The sequence below is a fragment of the Oryctolagus cuniculus genome, chromosome 1, assembly GCF_051225735.1.
Source record: "Oryctolagus cuniculus isolate XC-2025 breed Fujian yellow rabbit chromosome 1, ASM5122573v1, whole genome shotgun sequence".
NCBI classification, from domain to species: Eukaryota; Metazoa; Chordata; class Mammalia; order Lagomorpha; family Leporidae; genus Oryctolagus; species Oryctolagus cuniculus.
In genome coordinates this window covers 235,077,743-235,098,885 of record NC_142867.1, presented here as the reverse complement: position 1 = coordinate 235,098,885, position 21,143 = coordinate 235,077,743, and the positions used below count along the sequence as shown (strand labels likewise).

At 59.5% G+C, this 21,143-nt stretch overlaps 1 protein-coding gene across 1 annotated transcript in view; it reads right to left on the bottom strand.

The window, feature by feature from the left end:
• The window catches only part of CFAP77 (cilia and flagella associated protein 77), a 139,013-nt gene that overhangs the window by 12,640 nt on the left and 105,230 nt on the right, over positions 1-21,143 (bottom strand). The window contains exons 4-5 of the mRNA XM_070058346.2: positions 19,186-19,291; positions 16,819-16,920 (exon numbers count right to left, since the gene is read on the bottom strand). Coding sequence (XP_069914447.1) covers positions 16,819-16,920; positions 19,186-19,291 — 208 coding nt within the window. The remainder of the gene's footprint in view (positions 1-16,818; positions 16,921-19,185; positions 19,292-21,143) is intronic.

The window sequence follows — 21,143 nt, the reverse complement described above, 5'->3', positions numbered from 1 at the left end:
TGCGGCCGGCACACCACGCTGATCCGATGGCAGGAGCCAGGTGCTTCTCCTGGTCTCCCATGGGGTGCAGGGCCCAAGCACTTGGGCCATCCTCCACTGCACTCCCTGACCACAGCAGAGAGCTGGCCTGGAAGAGGGGCAACCGGGACAGAATCCAGCGCCCCGACCGGGACTAGAACCCGGTGTGCCAGCGCTGCAAGGTGGAGGATTAGCCTGTTGAGCCACGGCGCTGGCCCCAAATAAAATATTTTTTTAAAAAAAGTAACCACATTATCATGAAGAGCAAAATTATATTAAAAAAAATCTCCATGAGCTAAAATAACGTAGAAGCGAAGACTCAGCTCCCAAGCACTCAACAGTCCTGCATGGGTTGGGCCGGGTGCTGGGGGGGCGGGGGCAGACGCGGAGCCGACATTGAGGGAAGTCCCACTCCAGGCCTGTCTGCACGAACACATATACATCTTGCAACCAGAAAAAAAAAAAAAAAAAAAACCTGACGGGTGCAGGGATTCCCACACCACTTGGGACCCCGCATCCTGCCTTATTGGGCTGCCTGGCTTTCAAGTCCAGGCTCCACTTCTGGTCCCGCTTTCTGCTGATGCGCACACCGAGAGGCAGCAGGTGACGGCTCAAGCACTCAAGGGCCTGCTCCCTGCACTGAGCCCTGGCTCCTGGCATCGGCTCAGCCCTGCCCCAGATGGTGCAGGCACCTGGGGAGTGAATCAGCTGATGGAAGAGCTCTTTCTCTCTTTGAAATAAAATAAAAATAAATAAACAAAGCCTTTTTAAAAACAAGAAAACTTGTAGAAGTTTTCATCATGTATAAGCATGATGTCATTACAGGAAAAATCTAGACCATGTGAAACAAGTCCCTGTGTGTCTCCGGCACGTGTGCAAATCCACTTGCCCCTGGGGAGACACTGGAAGTTCCCAGAAGCCTTTGCTGCTTTTCAATATGAGCACGCCAGGAGGGGATGTCAGGGAGGGAGACTCCGGGTGAGGGAGGAGGGCAGAGGGGCTGGAGCCCACAGCCTGCACCCCTACACACACACACACACACACACACACACGCACCCCCTCGCGGCTGTTGCACGGTTTCATTCATTGGAGTCCCGTGGACTTTCCGAACCGCCTCCCCTGTGAGCGCCTCCTGCTTCCCCGGGCTTCCCCTCGCTGCTGTACCTAAGACAACCCCAAGGCCTGGCGGTGCGACATGGGCAGCCCCCCTCGCTGGGTCGCTGAGCCCTTGGCTGCGCTCGGCGGCCGGAGGGCGAGTGGAACATTGCTTCGGTATTCCTTCAGCGTGAGGCCTCTGCCACAGGCTGGGGCTCCGTACGGGGGAAGGCGAGGGTTTTCCCTTGAGCCTCCTCCCCAGGGTCAGGCCTTGCTGGTAGAAGCAGTGTGTGTGCGTGCGCACATGTGTGTGTGAGCAGGGCCAGGGAAACCTAACTCCTTGTTGTGTGTGTTAACAGGCCGGGCAGTTTTTCCATGGGGCCTGTGAGAGTCCAGGCCTCTGACCCAATCCCACGGCCAACCGTGGCTAAGTTGGTCCTGTCTTTAAAAACAATTATTTCTGGCCAGCGCTGCGGCTCACTAGGCTAATCCTCTGCCTTGCAGCGCCGGCACACCAGTTCTAGTCCCGATTGGGGCACCGGATTCTGTCCCGGTTGCCCCTCTTCCAGGCCAGCTCTCTGCTGTGGCCAGGGAGTGCAGTGGAGGATGGCCCAGGTGCTTGGGCCCTGCACCCCATGGGAGACCAGGAGAAGCACCTGGCTCCTGCCATCGGATCAGCGCGGTGTGCCGGCTGCAGTGCGCCGGCCGCGGCGGCCACTGGAGGGTGAACCAACGGCAAAGGAAGACTTTTCTCTCTGTCTCTCTCTCTCACTGTCCACTCTGCCTGTCAAAAACAAAACAAAACAAAACAAAACAAACAAACAAAAAACAATTATTTCTTTGAAAAGGAGAGAGAGACATCTTCCACCTGCTGATTCATCCCCAAATGCCTGCAACAGCCAGGCCAGGGTCAGGTTGAAGCAGGAGAGGGAACTCCACCCAGATCTCCCACACGCATGGCGAGGACCCAAGCGCTTGAGCCGCCCCTTCTGCCTCCCCAGGGCTGGAAGCTGGAAGCAGCAGAGCCAGGGCTGGAAGCCAGGCACTGATTTGGAATGCCGGTGCTCCGAGGGGTGTCTTATCCACTGTGCCTGGTCCCCTCTCATTAGCCTCACGAGGGCCCAGCAGCACCCCTGTGCCACGGGCAGGCGACCCAGAAGGCAAAGGAAAGATTTGAGAAAAAAAATAGCCAGATTCGTATTTTTAAAAGAAAGGGAGAAATCTGACAAAGAGCTAGGGGAAAAAAAAAAGGAAGAAGAAGGAGGAAAGAAATGACAGCCATAGGGATTTCAGTGTAGGTTTTTTGAAAAGTGACAAGCGCGCAGGTGACTGGAGGGAGATTCCGCGGGAGGCTGAGAGGCCGTCTGCTCTAATGAGACACCCTTGAACATTATGGATCAGTCCCAGGTCAGCAATTTCCGTCAAGTCCAGGGCGGCTGGAGGTCAAAGGCCCCAGCAGAACACAGACCCGCACGAGGCGTCCCCGAGAATCGGCCCGGCCCCGCGCTCCGGGGGCGACAGGCTCAAGTTTAAGTCATTAACGAGGGCAGCGAGCTGTCCGGAGACAGCTGGTCCCTTAAGTTGTTATCCTGCCACTGGCTCTCATTTCTCTGCGGTTCAAAAACAGACGGACCAAGGACAAGAGCCTGACCCGCCCTGCCGCTGGGCTCTCAAGGAGCATCTAAGCGCCTCCCCACGACGTGGCTGCTGCCTTTTTTTTTTTTTTTTTAATAATTAACTTATTTGAAAGGCAGAGTTACAGAGAGGCAGAGGCAGAGGGAGAGAGAGGTCTTCCATCTACTGGTTCACTCTCCAAATGGCTGCAACGGCCAGAGCTGGGCTGATCTGAAGCCAGGAGCCAGGAGCTTCTTCAGTGTCTCCTACGTGGGTGCAGGGGCCCAAGGAATTAGGCCATCTTCCACTGTTTTCCCAGGCACATTAGCAGGAATGCTGGATGGGAAGTGGAGCAGCGGGGACACATATGGGATGCCGGCATTGCAAGTGGTGGCTTTACCCGCTGAGCCACAGCGCCAGCCCCGGAACCTGGCCCAGGGCAGGTGGATGGGGAGGAGCAAGGTGCTCTGAGGGCAGGCAGGGGCAGGGCTGCTGGAGGCCAGTCCAGAGAGACCCTGCCCCGCACAGCCAGCACAGGGGTCCGGGTCTGAGCTTGCTGGCTGTGGGGCCGTGGGAGTGACTCTGGCAGAAGGAGGGCTGGCCCGTCAAGGCCCTGAAAAGGAGAAGGGATTTGCTGCTTCCAGAAGCCATGCAGAGAGCCCTAGCTATTGGACCAGTCACGGCGGCAGAGGGGAATTCCGGGGTCACACCCACTGAGGCCCCGGGCAGGCCCACCTCTGAGTAGCAGCGAGCAAGAGTCGGAATGGGTCACGGGCACTGAACACAGACAGGGGGTCCCCTGCACTGGCTACCTCCTGAAAATGCCCACAACAGCCAGGACTGGATCAGGCTAAGGCCAGGAGCCAGGAACTCCACCCGGGCCTCCCCCGTGGGTAGCAGGAACCCAAGAACTCGAGCCCTCACCTGCTGCCTTCATTAGCAGGAAGGTGGGGCTGGGAGTGGAGCCAGGACGCGAACCCAGGCGCTCTGACACGGGTCGTGGACACCCAAGGGGCGTTTTGACCACTGTAAAATTCCTGCACTCCGCCCCCACTTTCTGCAAAGTATCACTTGGAGTAGAAAGACTTTTAATTTTGATGAAGTCCAGTTTACCCAGTTTTCTGTAATGGACAATATTTATTTTCTTTATATAAATATTTTTTAAAAATATTATTATTTATTTGAAAGGCAGAGAGACAGAGAGAGAAAGACAACAAGAGACAGATATCTCTCAACTGCTGGTTCACTCACCAAATGGCCACAACAGCTGCTGGGGCTGGGCCAGGCTGCAGCCAGGAGCCCAGAACTCCATCCAGGTCTCCCATGTGGGTGGCAGGGACCCGAGGACTTAAGCTATCGCCTGCTGCCTCCCAAGGTGTGCGACTAGCAGGAAGCTAAATTGGGAGTAGAGCCAGGACTTGCACCCACTCTGATGCCCCAAGCGATGTCTTAACTGCGGTGCCAAACACCCACCCTTGTAAATATCACCCTAATGTAGCCTCAGAAAGTAAAGCACTCTAGGAATACTCAACGATTCACTTCAACCGCCTCTTTAATGGCAGGGGAGTGAGCAGGTGCTCTATTGATAGCCTGGTGGTGGCCGATGGCCAATTCTATCAGGGAATGTTCCAAGGCTGCATCTGGGCTCTTGAGAACTGTGCAGTGATTGATTAGCAAGGTCTGCTGTGGCACCAGAATGAGAGTTGGGTCGTGTTTTTGTTCTAAGAGATCCAAACAGGGGCTCCCGGGAGAGCAACAGTGAACACAGACTCAGAGCCTCAGGGAGAGGACGTCCACGTGTTCCTCCGCCTCTGCCTCTTCCGTCAGCCCCAGGCCACCTGCACCTGTGGCTGGTGGGGTGAGGGCAGGACACAGACGCTGAAAGCCAAGGGACAAGTGGCCAGCGGGGACGGGGAAGGCTTGGAGCTCAGGAGCATGGCTGCGAGGACAAGACAAGAGTAACGAACGCCTCCCATGGTCGCCCCAGAGGGGAAGATGCCCGCGCTGTTTGTAATGGTCTTACTTTTTAAGACCTTCCCACGGCCCTGGTGACGAAAGACGGAGGCCCCGATGAAGTCTGGAGGTGGCCCCCGGCTGTCCCCAGCATCGAGTCTGGCTCTGATCATCTTTTTGCCCAGCGAGCGTCCCTGCCGGGCTGTGGCCCAACCACCTCTGGGAGTTGACTGCCCTTGGGCGGCACGGGGCTTTCTCCCGTGTCCCACCATGGCTCCCCTGGGAGGTCAGAGGCCCGCCAAACGTCCGTCACCTGCATCTTGCAACCATGGCTTGTCTGAAAGTCTCGGCTGCGGAACGTCCCGCTGGAGGCTGTTGGGCAGGGGTCAAACAGGACGCAGGGGGCGAAAGAGCCCGGGCCGCCCCCAGCTCCACCTGGGAGCCCCCGTCTCTCGTTCTCTCCCACACAGACACACACGTGTGCATACACATACACACACACACGCACACACGCACACCCCAGGATGCAAATGATAACCACCGAGCCATCACTTGTGAAACTTGACAGAAAATAATGAGAAACACTAAATCTTTTATAAGGTCAACACTCGCCTTAGCCAAGCAGCTGTCAAACAAGAAAAGAATTTAGCGCCGGAGCCACGCGACTTCCATCGGCTCATTAAACCCAACAGGGCCCGGGCCTGGCGTGGCGGCGGAGGCGCGGGCCCTTCCGTTTTGTGTCAGTAATTTGTGGCGGAGGAGGCGAGAAAAAGCAGCCGGCGCCAAAGGGGCCTGGGGGATGGCTGGGGAATCGTTAGCGCGCCGGGAGCGGCCTGGCTCCTAATTGGAAGCATTGGGCATTATCAACAGAGGATTTGCCTCAGTTCCCTGACAGCTCCCGGGCCCAAAATGATCGCCCACTTGTCAGTGTAAAAGACCATTAAAAACAAACCATTTTGATTTAATTGGAGGCGGTGCACTGTGGGGCCAGGTGAGGAGGCCGTCAGCCGCTCACCCCAGCCGCCGCCTCGGTCTCGTCTCTCTGTCTCCCCCCGCCCCAGCCCTGCTCCCCACCCCCGGTGTGACGGGGCCAGGGGTACAGGAGCCTGTGTGTTTTCCAGACTTTGCATCTTTCAAAAACTGTCTGAGAGAGGAGTGAACAGGGAGCCGGGGCCGACTTCACAGCCGTGCTGGGGTCTGTGTTCAGAGCTGAGCTGCCAGGAAAGGCGGGGGAGGGGTCCCCCTCTTCTTCCCAGAGCTCAGATCACGGCGTCTGGGTGCCTCTGACCTTCTGAGAGGGTGTCCTGAGGCGCCTGGATGCAGGGGTCTCAGCAGGGGGGTGGGATATCCCGGCGGGGGTGCCCCCAATTCCACCCCACTTAGAACATCAGGACGTAGAAGGTCATGGTGGGAGGGTGGGACTTCCTGTCTTTGACACTCAGTGACAGCTAAGGAGTCGGTGGAGAAGTGTTGATAGAGGGGACCTGAGCTGGTGTCCAGCAGTGTCCCCTGCTGCAGGCCACAGCGCCGCTGAGGCCGGCTAGAGTCTTGCAGCCGTGACTCCGTGAGGAGCAGCCACGTTGGGTAAACGTTAGCACAGCTGCTCAGGGGTTCCCCCAGCCGGGCAGGTGCCCCCCGACGTGCGAGCGAGCGAGCATCCATCAGCGCGAGAGGCAGAGCCCAGACGCCCCGATGCCAGGGCCCGCATGCTGTGCACGTTGGTTCTGGGCACCGCGCGCGCTGTGGGCACTTGATAAATATTAATCGGCACTTGCCAGAGCGCGTGGAGGTCTATATATTTGTATATTAATCTCGCTCCCGGCTCACAAAGCGGGAATCTCGTTTGCTGTTCACTGCTTCCCTGACAACACGTGTAGGCCCACACGGCGCTGGAGGGGCGTGTTAGGGAGAGCCGGGGGACGCACACCTGCCCGTGCCTTCACACACCTCCCCGGCGCACGCTGATGAAGGATCAGGCTGGGAGGAGCCCCCCACCCCCACCCCAGCCCTGATGAACGTCAGACTCCGCAGCTCCAAGTGTTGCTGCTGAACTGGAGCAAGGGGGATTCCCTAATTACTTTCTCTGGAAATTTACCTGACAGAGCTTCCTCAGGTAGCACAAGGCGGTTAGCCAGGCTCCGGGATCCTCGGCTGACAGTCTTTGATTCTGTGCTCGCCTACAAATTAAGTCCTTTGCCGTGCTGTTCACACAGGGCCCGTCGGTACCTGTTTGCCTGTTCCTGGAGACTGCAGGACGACTTTGGTGCAGGTGCCAGGGAAGCCGAGGACGCGCAGAGCCCACGGGGTCGGGTCCTCTGCCGGGGAGTCTGCTCCCCCTTCCTTCCTGGCGATCACGGGCAGGAAGAATTCCTTCTGGGACCTTTTAGGACGGAACGACCCTTCCGCGGTTGCCAAGGCTGACGTGGCCAAGTCGCGAGCGGGAATGTCAGGGTTACCTGTCCTCAGCCAGACAACGAGGATGTTCACATCATGTCTTGTCCTGGATTCCTCCGAATGTGTTGGGGTAACTCCGCTATTCCTCAACCAGCTTGGCTGATGAACAGACAGATGCGCAGATGGATGGAGGGCGGGTGGACAGACGGGCAGAGGGACGGGTGGATGATGATAGACAGGTGGATGGATGAGTGGATGGGTGGTTGGACGGATGAACAGTGAGCTGGAAGGATGGGTGGATAGGTGGGCGGATGTATGCACAGATAGGGCTGGAGGGATTGGGAGCCTGGGATAAGACCCTCGGAGATGCGTCTGGGAGTCCAAGCCCCTGAAGAGCCTCTTCATCCGTGCTGCCCGGTCCCTTCTCTAAGAGGAAGAGGCGACGCATTTCCTTCAATATTTGCAGCCTGACTTCTTCCAAGCAGCCCGAGGCCGCCCAGGGATTGCACGTGGCGTGAACCATCTGTAAGGCTGTGCAAAGCGGAGCCTGGAGAGGAAGGGGGCAGACTCCGGGGCCGCAGAGGGGAGTAGAGCCCACCTGCTGCTCAGCCGGCCACATACACAGGAGGAGCGCATGCCATCCCGGATAGCACGTCTTTGCCGCGGTAGAAGAGATGGCGGTAGCGATTTGCTGGCTGCCCCGGGTGTCCCAACTGTGAGTGCGAAACAGGTCGATGTACAACCTTTTCCTGACACGGCCTTCTGGCAGGAAACCCCCACGTAGCTTCTCTTAGTAAAGGATTCACCTAGCGTCAACGACCATCTTCAGCCTGTCACTCAAACACACGTGCGAATGTGGTGCAAACAGACACATCTCCCCCGGCCATGGGTGAGGGCGGAGCCTGCAGCACTGGTGTCAGGGCGGCACCACGGGGCAGGGTTCCTATCACGAAGTCTGCCCCAAGGAGCGGTCTGGGACTCTGGGCATCTGTCAAGAAGCAGCGTCTGACTCCGGGCGTCCCCAGGGCTGTCCTGTAGACGGGGAGGTGGCCTTTCATGCCTCAGCACTCCAGAAGCAAGAAACACAACCAGGAGGGCCGGTGGGAGGGGGCAGATTCTGAGTGAACTTGAGAAAAGACGTCGCTGTGGATGGGACGGGGCCTCCCCCACCCCTCCCCAGCACAGATATTGAAGCCCTGCCCCCCAGTGTGAGGGTACAGGAGGCGGGGCCCTTGGGAACGACACAGGGGAGGTCACAGGGGTGGAGACCCCATCAGGGGTTTGTGCCTCCAGAAGAAGAGAAAGCAGAGAAGCCGCGCCCGTATGACCACCTGGCCACGCTGGGCTGGGGCCTCCTCCAGGCTCTAGCGCCATCCCCAGTCCTTAGGGACGACGAACAGACAGAGCCAGGTGCTATTTCCTCTGAATTTTTTAAAAGATATTTGTTTATTTGTTTGAAAGACAGAGTTAGAGAGAGAGAGAGAGAGAGAGAGAGAGAGATCTTCCATTTGCTGATTCACTCCCCAAATGCCTGCAACAGCCAGGGTAGGACCAGGCCGAAGCCAGGAGCCAGGAGTTTCCTCTAGGTAGCCCGAGCACTTCACCCGCATAGTTGCCCCTGGTCCTCCCCGGCAGGATCCACGGTAGGCAGGTGGGACCTGCGGGCACAGACTCAACCCTCCCTGCGCCTCTCACTACTTTCTTTTCTTAGAGAGGCAGAGAAAGAGACAGAGAAAATGCCCATCTGCTTGTTCACTCCCTAAACACCCACACCAGCCAGGGCTGAGCCCTCCAGCCAAGAGCTGAGAGGTCCACCGGGTCTCCCTCTCTGGGGTTAAGGACCCAAGGACTTGAGCCATCACCTGCTGCCTCCTGGGGTGCACACTAGCAGGAAGCTGGAGTGTGGAGTGGAGCTGGGACTTGAACCTGGGCACTCTGATATGGGATGCGGCGTCTTAACCCCTAGGCTACACCCCCTTCCCTGCCTCCTGCTGGGATACAGCAAAGCCTGAATACATGAACTTCAGTCTCTTTCTTCTCTAGTCCTGGGGCAAAACCAGAATTTATTATTATTTTTAAAGATTTATTTATTTATTTGAAAGTCAGAGTAACACCAAGAGAGAAGGAGAGGCGGGAGGTGGGTCTTCCATCCTCTGGTTCCCTCCCCAGTTGGCCACAACAGCCGGAGCTGGGCCAATCTGAAGCCAGGAGCCAGGAGCTTCCTCTGTGTCTCCCATGTGGGTGCAGGGGCCCAGGAACTTGGGCCATCTTCTACTGCTTTCTCAGGCCACAGCAGAGAGCTGGATCAGAAGTGGAGCAGCCGGGACTCGAACCAGTGTCCATACGGGATGCCGGCACTGCAGGCGGTGGCTTTACCTACTATGCCACAGCACCAGTCCCCCTCCCTCCCAACCACAATTTAAAAGACGCTCGGGGGTTTTTCCAGCTCTGAAAGCTTTTAGGGCAGTGGGAAGTGTGGTTAATGCAAAGGCTTAATCAGCCAGTCACAACCCTCTGGACACTCATCAAGGCCCCACTCCTGGCCGCCCCTCACTTCCCCTCAGGCTCCTGCCATTAACCCCCCTGCCCCCAGCCTCTGTGGCAGGTGCTCCGTCCTTATCCGCTCTTGCAGGTCTGGAGACCTGGGGCTGGACAGACACTTGTTCGCCGTTGACCTTGGGCCTCGTCGCCGTCACTCGGGGTTACTGAGAGCAGTGGCACGAAATGGGAAGATTCCCCAGAGACCCAGAGCGGCCCCTAAGAAGGCCCTGGTGTGGAGCAGCTGCTGGGGTCCTTGCTGCCGTCCGGGGACTTCATCTTTAGAACCACGTCTTCCCTTGGCACCTGTAGCCCCTGGACTTGGGTCAAACTGCCCAGCTGTGTTTGCTCTGCTCCAGGGTCCCTCACCCTGGGGCTGCTGGAGGATAGGAAGGGCCGGGACTGGAGGAACTTCCCTCCGTGCTCCTCCCCGGTGCTGCTCCCTGGCGCGGTGCACTTTGCTTGTTGCGTGCAGCCTTTGGTTCTTGTCCCCTGGCACTGGCCAGACTTCAGCTGGGTGCACCTGCGCTGACCCCATGGTGGTTACCCCCTAGAACCTACCGCTGCCCACGGCTCAGGCAGCTTCATAACCATGTTGGTGACAGGACTGACTAGCAGGATGGAGGAACTGGAGGGCGACGTGGAGGAAGTCATCCAAGAGGTGGCAGGTGCCTTAACCCCTCCCCCAAGGACTGTGGGGTTCTCCTTAAGCCCATAGAAGGCGTAGGCTCTTGGAGAGGAGCTAGAAACTGGAAGAAGTCAGGGATCCTGAAGCCTACTGAGCTCCCCATGAGGCTCTCACTACCCCCAGAGATGAGAAATGAGGGGCCAGTGCTGTGGTGAAGCAGGTAAAGCCGCCGTCTATAGTGCCAGCATCCCATAAGGGCGCTGGTTCGAGTCCTGGCTGCTTCACTTCCAATCCAGCTCTCTGCTGTGCCCTGGGAAAGCAGTAGAAGATGGTTCAAGTGCTTGGGTCCCTGCACCCGTGTGGGAGACCCAGAAGAAGCTCCTGGCTCCTGGCTTCAGATCAGATCGGCACAGCTCCGGCCCTTGCAATCAACTAGGGAGTGAATCAGTGGGCGGAAGATCTCTCTCTCTGCCTATTCTTCCGTGTGTAACTCTGACTTTCAAATGAATAAATAAATCTTAAAAAAAATGAGTGCCAGGGGCTGGCATTGTGGCACAGTGGGATAAGCGACCGCCTGCAATGCTGGCATCCCAAATGGGCACCGGTTGGAGTCCCAGTTGCTCCACTTCCAATCTGCCTGGAATAGAAGCGGAGGATGGTGGAGGTACTTGGGCCCCTGCACCCACATGGGAGGTCTGGATGAAGCTCCCGGGTCCTGGCTTTGGCCTGGCCCAGTATTTCCTCATCCAGTGCGGGGGATGCGCCCTCTGGGTCTGACTGGGAACTCCTGGGAAGCGGAAGGGTTAGGGCCTGGGCGTCCCGGGCACAGGCCTGGGCCTGTCAGAGGCGCCAGGCTAGACCTCTCTGCTGCCCCAGGAACCTGCCTGTGCCCCACTTATCCTGCGCCGTGCACTGCCCGCACCCTCCTCCCCACCCCCGGCCGGCAGCTCTGGCCATTTGAGCAGCAATGTCACATCTTGAGCAGGCGCCCACGAACTCCTAGCTCTGAGCTGCCGGGTGATGTCAGACCAATTAAGCGGCCGCTTTTACCCACCCCTTGGGCCAGGCACCTCCCCGGCATGTGGAGGGGTTTGTGGTGGGGGCAGCGTCTGTATGTAGGGAGGAAATGTCGGCTGACTCATGCCTCCCGTCACTGTCTCCGCGTGTGACACATCTCGTTCCCACACTCGGTGCCCTACGCAGTGACACAGGACAAGACGTATTCCGAGGCGACGGAAGACAGGGTTCTTAAAATACATCCGCAGCGCAGAGACCCCGGGAGGGGCAGCCGGTCGGGCACCTGTCCTTCCTTGGACTGGACATCGCGACTGTGGGACTGCACGGGCCTCGGTGGAGATGGTCCGTCCTTTTTTATTTTTTTTCCTTTGATAGCCATGCAAGGCCCCCGGGGTGGACGGGCTAGGAGCCCGCTGCGGGGTTTAACTGAGAGTTAAGTTCCCAGCCAGCAATGATTTGTAAGACAGCTTAAAGGTGGGGAAGAAAATCCTTTTCTTACAGCTGCATCTCTGGGTGTCGCCGCTTGGATGACTCTGACGCCTCCCCCGCCCGCCCGCCCGCCGCCCGTCTTCTGTTCCTGTTAGGGAGCCGGGGGCCCAGGAGACCCGAGGCAGGGTTAGTCTTCCACAAAGACAGGGATCTGATCCCCTGATCCCCGCGCTCGGAGCACAAGAGCTTGTAAATCAAACCGTTAGCTTAATAGCTTGGGCCATTATTCTAAAGCAGTGGGGCTGAAACCCAAAGCCAGATGAAAATATATTCATTTGTTCATACGTTAGTGACTGAACGACTATGTAATGTCGGCAGGGCTGGGCACGACTCGGGGAGAGGCCGAGTGTGCAGGGGCGAGGGGAGGCTGCCAGAAGCCCCGGCAACCCCCTTCGGAAATGGGCGTTGGGTCTACGGCCATAGAGAGAAGATTCTAGAAGCCGGTAGCCCTCACTGCCCCAGCACGGCACCAGCATTGGCTGCTGGATGGGAACCGTACGTGGGGAAGCAGCCCGGACCAGCAGCTTGGGAGTGTTTCCCAAGCCATCGGGAAGAGTGAGGCTCGAAGAGGGGGCTGCACACTGCGGGAAAAGCCAGTCTCCGTCCTTTACAAACCGTAGCCGGCGCTGTGTGCAGTGGGCTATGCCGCCGCCTGCGAGGCCGGCGTCCCATGTGAGCACTGGTTGGAGTCCTGGCTGCTCCACTTCCCACCCGGCTGCCTGCTAATGCGCCTGGGAAAGCAGCAGAGGATGGCCCAAGACCTTGGACCCCTGCACCCATGGGAGACCCAGATGGAGCTCCTACCTCCTGACTTCAGCCTGGCCCAGCCCTGTCTTGTTGCAGCCATTTGTGGGGTAAACCAGCAGATGGAAGATCTCTCTCTCTCTCTCTTCCTGCACTCCCTCCCTCCCTCTCTAACTCTGTCTTTCAAATAAATAAATAAAACTTAAAGAAGAAGAAAAAAAGCACAGTTTTTCAAACAGGGCCTACTTGTTCTGTAAAAGTTGGGCGGCAATGGGGAAATTCAAACAAAGCAGGGAAGAGCACGAGAGAGAGAAAGGGGAACGCATGTTGCACTGTCACCCTCCGTGGACGGCGGGGGTACCAGCTGGGGCCCCTCTCAGGATGTGGGCAGAAGCAGGAACATCCACTCTCAGTGGCTTCCAGTTAGGGGACCAGAGGCAGAGTGGCGCAGGCTGGGCTGCTGCTGAGAGCTGAGGGGGTGGGGGGCACTGCTCACAGCCTCACCCCTCGGGCAGCTGCAGGGGCTGCTGGGCGGAGCCCCGACTTCTGCAGAAAGTCAGTGAGCAGGGTGGGCCCAGAGCAGGCTCGTGTGTAATGGGCTTAGTTAGCACTTGGGGACCATGCCCAGCCTCCCGACTTGGGGTGCTGTCTCCTGACCACTTGAGGCTGTGACCACAGCACACACATGGGCGGAACTAATCCAAACCTGCCTGTCTAGCTGTCCACCTGTGCAACTACCTACCCATCTGTCTGTCTGTCCATCCGTCCATGGCACGCCACGCCAGTGGCCACGGCAGCCCCACGGCAGCAGTAGGAGCCGGAGTCTGCCTCGCCCCATCCTCCCACTCAGCACAGGGCCTGGCTGGGGGAAGGGAGCCGTGAACGAGTGAGCGAGCAGATGAACGGTCCCCATGAATCCTCAGTCATCGCTGGACGGCTCGGCTCCCTGTCAGGGGCGCAGGTAAACGTTGCTTCTCACCAAATCCTCCGGGCGGCCCTGCCAGTGGGCGTCAGAGCCCATTTCATGAAAGAGTGGCCAGGAGGGTCCCCAGGGGTCATTCTTCCACTCAGGGCTGGCATGTGGTGACTTCACACCCGTCCCCGGACGTGGGAGCCCGAGGAAGGGTGTGACCATTCACTCCAGGCTGGGGATCTGTGACACGGGGCACCAGCGGCTCCACTTCCGGTCCAGCCCCCTGCCAATGCGCCTGGGGAAGGCAGCAGAAGATCCGCCCACGTGAGAGACCCGGATGGAGGTCCTGGCTCCTGGCTCCTGGCTTGGGCTTGGCCTCGCCCCAGCTGTTGTGGCCATTCGGGGAGCGAGCCAGGGGATGGAAATTCTCTCTCTCTCTCTCTGTAAATCTTTCCAAAAAAAGTGGAAATAAATCTTTAAAAAAAATAAAAGAATCTTACCCCTTGTTTTCCCACAAGGGAACTGAGGCCGGGAGGGCTGGGCCAGAGCTGGGCTGGTGCTAGGCCATGTCGCTGTCCCTGCCGCAGGGCCCAGCTCACTCCTTCTCCCCCTCCCTCCCTCCGGACCTGGCCACCAACTGCTGGTGGCACAGACATCACCGGGCAGCCCACGCCAGGATGTGGCCCCGCCTGCTCTGCTCTCAGCCCCGTGTGGGGCTGGGCCGGGTCCCAGAGGCGAGCGGTGGGATCAGTGGCCCGGCCCGCACAGCGCCGCCCCCGCCTGCTGCTTTTCCGTGTGAAAGGTGTTTAATTATTTCTGACAGAGTTCAGCGTCGACATCTGTTCCTGAGCGGGCAGAGTCCATTTAGGTTATCCATCACCGTGACAGCTCCAACTTTTTTGGAAGCGCTTTTTCCCCTTCGTAATGGGGCCAGCGGCTCAGCAACTACAAGGGGCTCAGACAAAGACCCCCGCCCCTGGGGGATGAGGGGTGAGCTTTGCGCATCGCCAGGGGCAGGGCCCGCCTGGCTGCCTGGTCCAGCTCCAAGGGCCGGACCTGAGTGCCTGAGCACGCAGTGGGAAAGGCTGGGGCCTTCGGTGCGGCTCCAGCCTACACTGGGCGCTCACTCAGCCCACAGATGCTTACCGACCCCCCACTCTGGGCCAGGCACCTGTTGGGCTCCGGGGACGCAGCGGGGGACCCACAGGCATGGCCCTGGGTGGGCTCACATTTTACTGGGAGGTTGAAAAAGCTGCCCAGTTCATTAATTAATTGCAAAGTTAGTGAGTGCCTTGTATGGGGAGAAAGGAGGAGACCTGGATGGGGGGGGGTCCCAGGGGTCCCTGGGCTTAGGAAGCCGCGGACTGGGTCCAGGATCCACTTCTTACAGGGCGAGTCTCCGCCTGTCTGAGCCTCAGCTTTCCCGTCAGCAGAATGGGGACATGGCACGCACAAGATCACGTGTGTCTGTAAGATCACACGTGTCCAGTCCCTGGGCTGTCGCAAGGGCTCGGTGGACACTGGTTTCTGGCAGGGAGGGGGACTGGGCGTGACATCCAGGCAGCAGTGCTCTGGGGTCTAAGGCCACTGATGGGCTGTGTAGGGTGGTGCCCTGCTCTGAGCGCCCTGCACCTGTCCCCGGGTTTCCCGGCCTCAGGGGACGGCTGAGAGGGTGGTCTGGAGCTGCAGCTCCCAGGGCGGGCCGGCCTGGACCTTGCCTGGAGAGGCGAGAGAGAGATGCAGGGTGAGGCTGGGGAGGAAGCAGCCCCTCCCTGCTCTCGCCTGTGCAGTGCGGTGGGGACATTCTGAGCACGAAACGAAGTCGTGTAGGCAAAGATCTTGGAGCGAGCTCGGTGCTGAGTAAAGTGTTACCTGTCCGTGACGGTATTTCGGAACAATCTAGAGACTGGAGGAGCCCCTGGCCCACCTGGTCGGATCCCCTCTTTGGAAAACAGGAACTCATTCACTTATTTCTGCCCTTGAGTTGCAGCCCTGAGCCAGGCACTGTGGAGACCCAGGCACGAGCCAGAAGCCCCCGACACGAAAGCATCCGTGTCACCTGGGGGGAGGGGTTCCCCACTGTGCTGGGGGAGACCACCTGCGCCCCTCTTTGTCCGTATCCTTGGGCTCTTAGGAGATGTGAGCACTGAGTGGGGCCGGCACAGCATCTGGGGGGCATCTCGTGTCCACAGAGCCACAGCTCCCTGTCCCTCGGCCCCGGGCAGCATCCCCCCGGGTGCCCGTGCCCCCACGGGTGTCCAGGAACATCAGGGGAAAGCAGGAAGGGGGAACGGCGCAGGCGAGGGCTGGGACTCCGCAGCGGTGTGGAGGGAGATGTGTCTCAGAGGGCGGGAGATTGTGAGAGACAGAGGACAGAGCCAATGGAGCAGCAGCAGGGGTGACTCCTGCCACCTCCTGAGCCAGCCCGGGCAGGTTCTCCCCCGGCATTTGCAGTGAGCGTGAGCGCGGCGCAGCGGCCGGGGCTGACGGGCGGCGGGGCGCATGGTCGCTGACACGTGCTGATGTGGGCCGCTGGTGCAGGACAGGAGCGGCGGGGCCGGCTGCTCCCGCGCGAGGCCGGCAGCTTGTTCAAGTGCATTAGGCTCAGGGAGGCAGCGGCCCCTTCATTGTCTAAACCGCAGCTGAACGCAAGCCGGCAGCGGCGGGCAGCAGCCCTGCCTCACGCAGCTGCCTTCCCCCAGCCCCGCGAGTCCCCTGCGGGACTGAAAAGGTTCCTTCTGCCCAGGGCGAGCGGGCGAGCACAGCCTCCCACCCACCATGCCCCGTTTCCCTTCCTCCGCCCCGCGCGTCCAGGCTGGCCCGTTGTTCTGTCCCTGTTGAAAGCTGCCAGCGACAAATCCCCACCTGGGTGCTCTGAGACGGCACGGCCTGGTGGACGCGGCTCGGTTCGGGGTGCGCTCCTGGGAGAACACAGCCGGTTCCCTGGTTCAAGTCCAGTCAAGGTGGGCGTGGCCCCAGGTGGACACATGCTCCTGTCTCCCCAGGGCCACCACCCGGCGTGGGGAGCATGTTCGGCACTAGTGGGCACGGGGCTGCTTAGCCTTCCCAAGTCCCCAGCGCAGGATGCTGACAACGGCGAGCCCACTGTGGAGCGAGATTCGGCGTGCACAGCGCCCGCCCTGGGGGACCCTCCTGCCAGCACAAGGCTCTGCCGCTTCACAGAGCTCACCGTGATCCTGTCTGTACCATGGGCCTGCTGGGGCTGGGAAGCCACTGAGGGGACGTGCATGGGCTCAGCTCCTGGCGCTTCCAGAAAATAGCAGGGGTGGCTGACCCCAGGTGCTGCTGTTGTGGTTATGCCCATCAGCGGCTAGAAGCCCACAGGTTTCCTGGACAGCAGGTAAGCCCGGGCCGGGTGAGCGAGCGCACAGGAGGGGCAGGCAGAGGGCACTACCTTCTGGAAGAGGGGCATGTGCCAGAGGGCGTCCAGCTGCACGGGCGGCTTGTACTTCCTCAGCTGACAGCTCCGGGTCTCGTACAGCTTCCCCAGGATCACCTGCGGGCCAGGACAGGCAAAGGTGGGGCAGCCACCCCGGCGCCGGGAAAGGCCCTGGACGGGGACCTAGGGGCAGGCGGTTGGGATTCTCTCAAGGGTCACCGTCCTCTGGTCCAGCCCTCCTCTGAGGCTGCTTCATGCACTGCACCCTGGCCCTGCTCCTGGTCATAGCTCGGGGGCCAGGGGCGGGGCCAGGGGACGCCCAAGCAGCTCCTGGTCTGTCCTGAGACCAGGCAGAGCTGGCACGGGGCTCCGGGGACTCGCTGGGGTTTGAAGACAGGAGCTGTTCGGTGACAGGAATGGGGGGGGTTGCTACTGCCTCTGGGGAGGGGGTTCTCACCACGGCCTGCCCCTTGGAAATTGAAAGACCCCCTTGGGGGCCAGTGCCGCAGCTCACTAGACTAATCCTCCGCCTGCGGCTCCGGCACCCCAGGTTCTAGTCCCGGTTGGGGCACCAGATTCTGTCCCGGTTGCTCCTATTCCAGGCCAGCTCTCTGCTGTGGCCGGGGAAGGCAGTGGAGGATGGCCCAAGTGCTTGGGCCCTGCTCCCCATGGGAGACCAGGAGGAAGCTCCCGGCTCCTGGCTTCGGATCGGCGTAGCTCCGGCCGTAGTGGCCATTTGAGGGGTGAACCAACGGAAAAAAAAGGAAGACCTTTTTCTCTGTCTCTCTCTCACTGTCTAACTCTGCCTGTCAAAAATAAATAAATAAATAAAAAATAAAAAAGACCTTCTTGGGGACGGGGCCAGGGGCTCTGAGCTCTCTGCAGGTGGCATCTCAGAGGCACCAAGGGAGCCATGGTTCCTCAACCAGTGGAAGCCATGCAGCTGACTCCTGCAGCTCACAGGGTCTGCTGCGGACCGGGCTGTGTCCCCCGCACTCAGGGGCCGCAGCCCCAACCCCGGTGTGACCGTATCGCGAGACAGGGGCTTTAACAAAATCTTTTGTGAAAAACTCATCTGCAAGTTAAAGCATTAGAGAGCAAACTCTCCCATCCTCTGGTTCATTCCCCAAACACCCACAGCAGCTGGGGCTCGGCCAGGGGCCAGGGGCCAGGGGCCAGGGGCTGGGGGCCGGGGGCCGGGGGCCAGGGGCCAGGGGCCAGGAGCCCATCCGGGTCTCCCACATGGGTGGCAGGGGCCCAAGGACTTCAGCCGACACCTGCTGCCTCCCAGGGTGCCCATGAGCAAGGAGCTGGAAGGGAGAGCAGAGCTGGAACCCGAGCCTGGGTGCTCTGATACGAGGTGCAGGGGTCCCCAGTGGCATCATAACTGCTGTGCCGCAGTGCCCGCCCCCTGGAATCAGGGCCTCCTGGGAGGCGACCAAGATGACCTAAAGTAATAAGGGTGGGGCCTTAATCCTATGGGACCTGTGCCCTGTGAGAAGTGGCAGAGACCGGAGAACTTTCTCTACCAGGTGAGGACGCCACCTGCCGCCAGCCGGGCAAGGAGCGGCCTCAGCTGAACAAGCGTCTGCCGGAGCCACTGGCCCTGGTCACCGTGACGGCAGCCAGAGCAGACGAAGGCAGGGTCTGCGGCCTCCAGCCCCAGGGTCAGCTGGGGAGGGCCCTGGACGCTGCATTTTCAGGGCACTGCCCCCCCATCTCTGTGTAGAACTGAGCCCTGGGGGGTGCTGCCGCCACGCCCACACTGTGATCCCCCAGGCAGATTTTATTTATTTACTTGGAAGAGTTACAGAGAGGCAAAGACAGAGAGAAGCAGAGGCAGAGAGAGAGAGAGAGAGAGAGAGGTCTTCCATCCGCTGGTTCATTCCCCAATTGGCCGCAACGGCTGGAGTTGTGCTGATCCAAAGCCAGGAGCCAGGAGCTCCTTCCGGGTCTCCCATGTGGGTACAGCGACCCAAGGACTTGGGCCATCTTCTGCTGCTTTCCCAGGCCATAGCAGAGAGCCGGATCAGAAGTGGAGCAGCCAGATCTCGAACTGGCACCCATATAGGATGCGGGCACTGCAGGCGGCGGCTTTACCCCCCACGCCACAGCGCCAGTCCCTGAAGTATTCTCTTCTACCACACATCTTACTCACACGCCCCATCCTCCAAAAAAGTTTATTTATTTGGAAAGCAGGCCGTCAGGGGCCAGCTCCTGGGCTGGTCCTGGCCTTGTGGACATCGGAGGAGTGAACCATGGAGTAAGCGATTTCCATTTCTCTCTCTCTCTCTGTCTCCCAGTAGCTGCCCCAGCCAGGCCTGCCCGTCCCCTCCCCGGCCGCCCAGCCCGCTGGCGCTCAGGGGTGGGGGCCGCCTTTACCTTCTGCTTTTTCTCCAGCTTGATGGCCTTCTGCGTGGCCTTCTGCTCTTGCACCCACAGCTGCTGGTACCGGTGCTGCAGCAGGTCAAAGAAGGGAGTCGACGGCCTGGAGACAGGAAGCCTGGATGGGGCTGGAGGCCAGAGGCACCCTCTCCCCCCAGCTGGCACCCCTGGCTCCCTCCAGGCCACCTGTCTGATTGCCCTACCGTGGCCTTCGCAGCCCCCGACCACCGTGAGAGAGGCAGGGCCCTGAGATGACCCCCTCCCCAAACACCTAGTGCGCCCACGGACTGGGCCTGAGAGGGCGACAGACTCTCGCCCTGACCTGGCCGCAGCCAGGTGCCCGAGCTCCTCCCATCACGCTCAGCCCGCCCAGGCCAGTCTGAGCCAAGAGCCTTGCTGGGTGGACACCCCCGCCCTCCATCTTCAATCCTGACCCACTTCCGCACCCCCACCCTGGAGAGCTGAGTCCCCTGGCTGGCCTGTGGCAAGGATTACCCCTCCCCCACACCACCATACACGGTTCCTGGCATCTCACTTAGCAATTTTCCACCCTCAGACCCTCCCAGCCGGCTCCTTGGCTCTCCAGCCCCACCGTGCTGAATAAAACCTGCCTTTATTGCCACTGGCCTCTCTCACACTGGTCTGGTTCGCTTTGCCTTGCCCCAGCCTCTCTGTGTGCCCCACCTTCGAGGCGCTTTGTTGAACCATTATTGTTCCCATCTCAGAGATGGGCAGGGGTGAGGCCTCAGGGCAGGGGGAGGTGGCCCCTGGAGCCAGACCTACGCAGGCACAAGGCTTTGTGTCCTCAAGTCGAGTCTCTAAACAGGACTGAATACACAGGCCACGTGTGCAACCAGCCCAGGAAGCCCACCCATCAGCCACGGTCCCCAACCCAGGAAGCCCACCCATCAGCCACGGTCCCCAGCCCAGGAAGCCCACACATCAGCCATGGTCCCCAACCCAGGAAGCCCACCTGCTTGGTCAGACCTGCAGGAAATCACATAGCTACCCCCACCGACAATCCAGGGAGCCAAACCACAATCCGGAACAACCCACCTGGGATAGCCAGGACTTGAGTAATAACTGCCAGCTTCCGACTTGGGAGCAAGCAAGGAAAACTGGCTCAAGTCCAGGCTGCCCATTTCCCATCCAGTTCCCTGCCATGGCCTGGGAAAGCAGCAGAAGGTGGCCCACGTGCTTGGGCTCCTGCACCTGGCTCGGAGACCCGGAAGAAGCTCCTGGCTCCTGGCTTCCTTCTGGCTCACCCCCTGCCTTTGTGGCCATTTGGGCAGGGAACCAGTAGATGGAAGATCTCTCTCTCTCTTTCTGTCTCTCCCTCTCTCTGTAACTCTGTCTTTCAAATAAATAAAATAAATCTTTGAAAAAAAAATCATGTGGGCCTCTCAGTGTGATTGTAAAGGTTAGAAGTGACCGTGAGCCAGTGGTGATGGACGCCCGGGGGCCCAGCCCGTGGTCTCAACACCAGTCTCCACTCCCAGGAACTGGGACTCACTGGAGAAATGGCTGACCCCTGTCCTGGGATGTCCCCGTGCCAGAAGCCCCCGGAGGCCACCAGAGCCTGGTGGAGGACATGGGAACAGAACATGGGGACCCATCGGAAGGGGCCAAACACAGGCCATAGGAGCATTAGGAACGAGTGAAATGCACTGAAATGTTGGGGGGGGGTTTACACCATGAGCCTTTGCAGTGCAGATTCGGCACCTGCGGGGGGGGGGGGCAGCAGCCATGAAATCTTTTTTTTTTTTTTTTTTTTTTTTTTTTAAGATTTCTTTATTTGAAAGGCAGAGTTACAGAGAGGCAGAGAGAGAGAAAGGTCCTCCATCCATTGGTTCACTCCCCAGATGGCCACCTTGGTGCAGGGGCCCAAGCACTTGGGCCATCTTCTCCTGCTTTCCCAGGCCACAGCAGAGAGCTGGATCGGAAGAGGAGCAGCC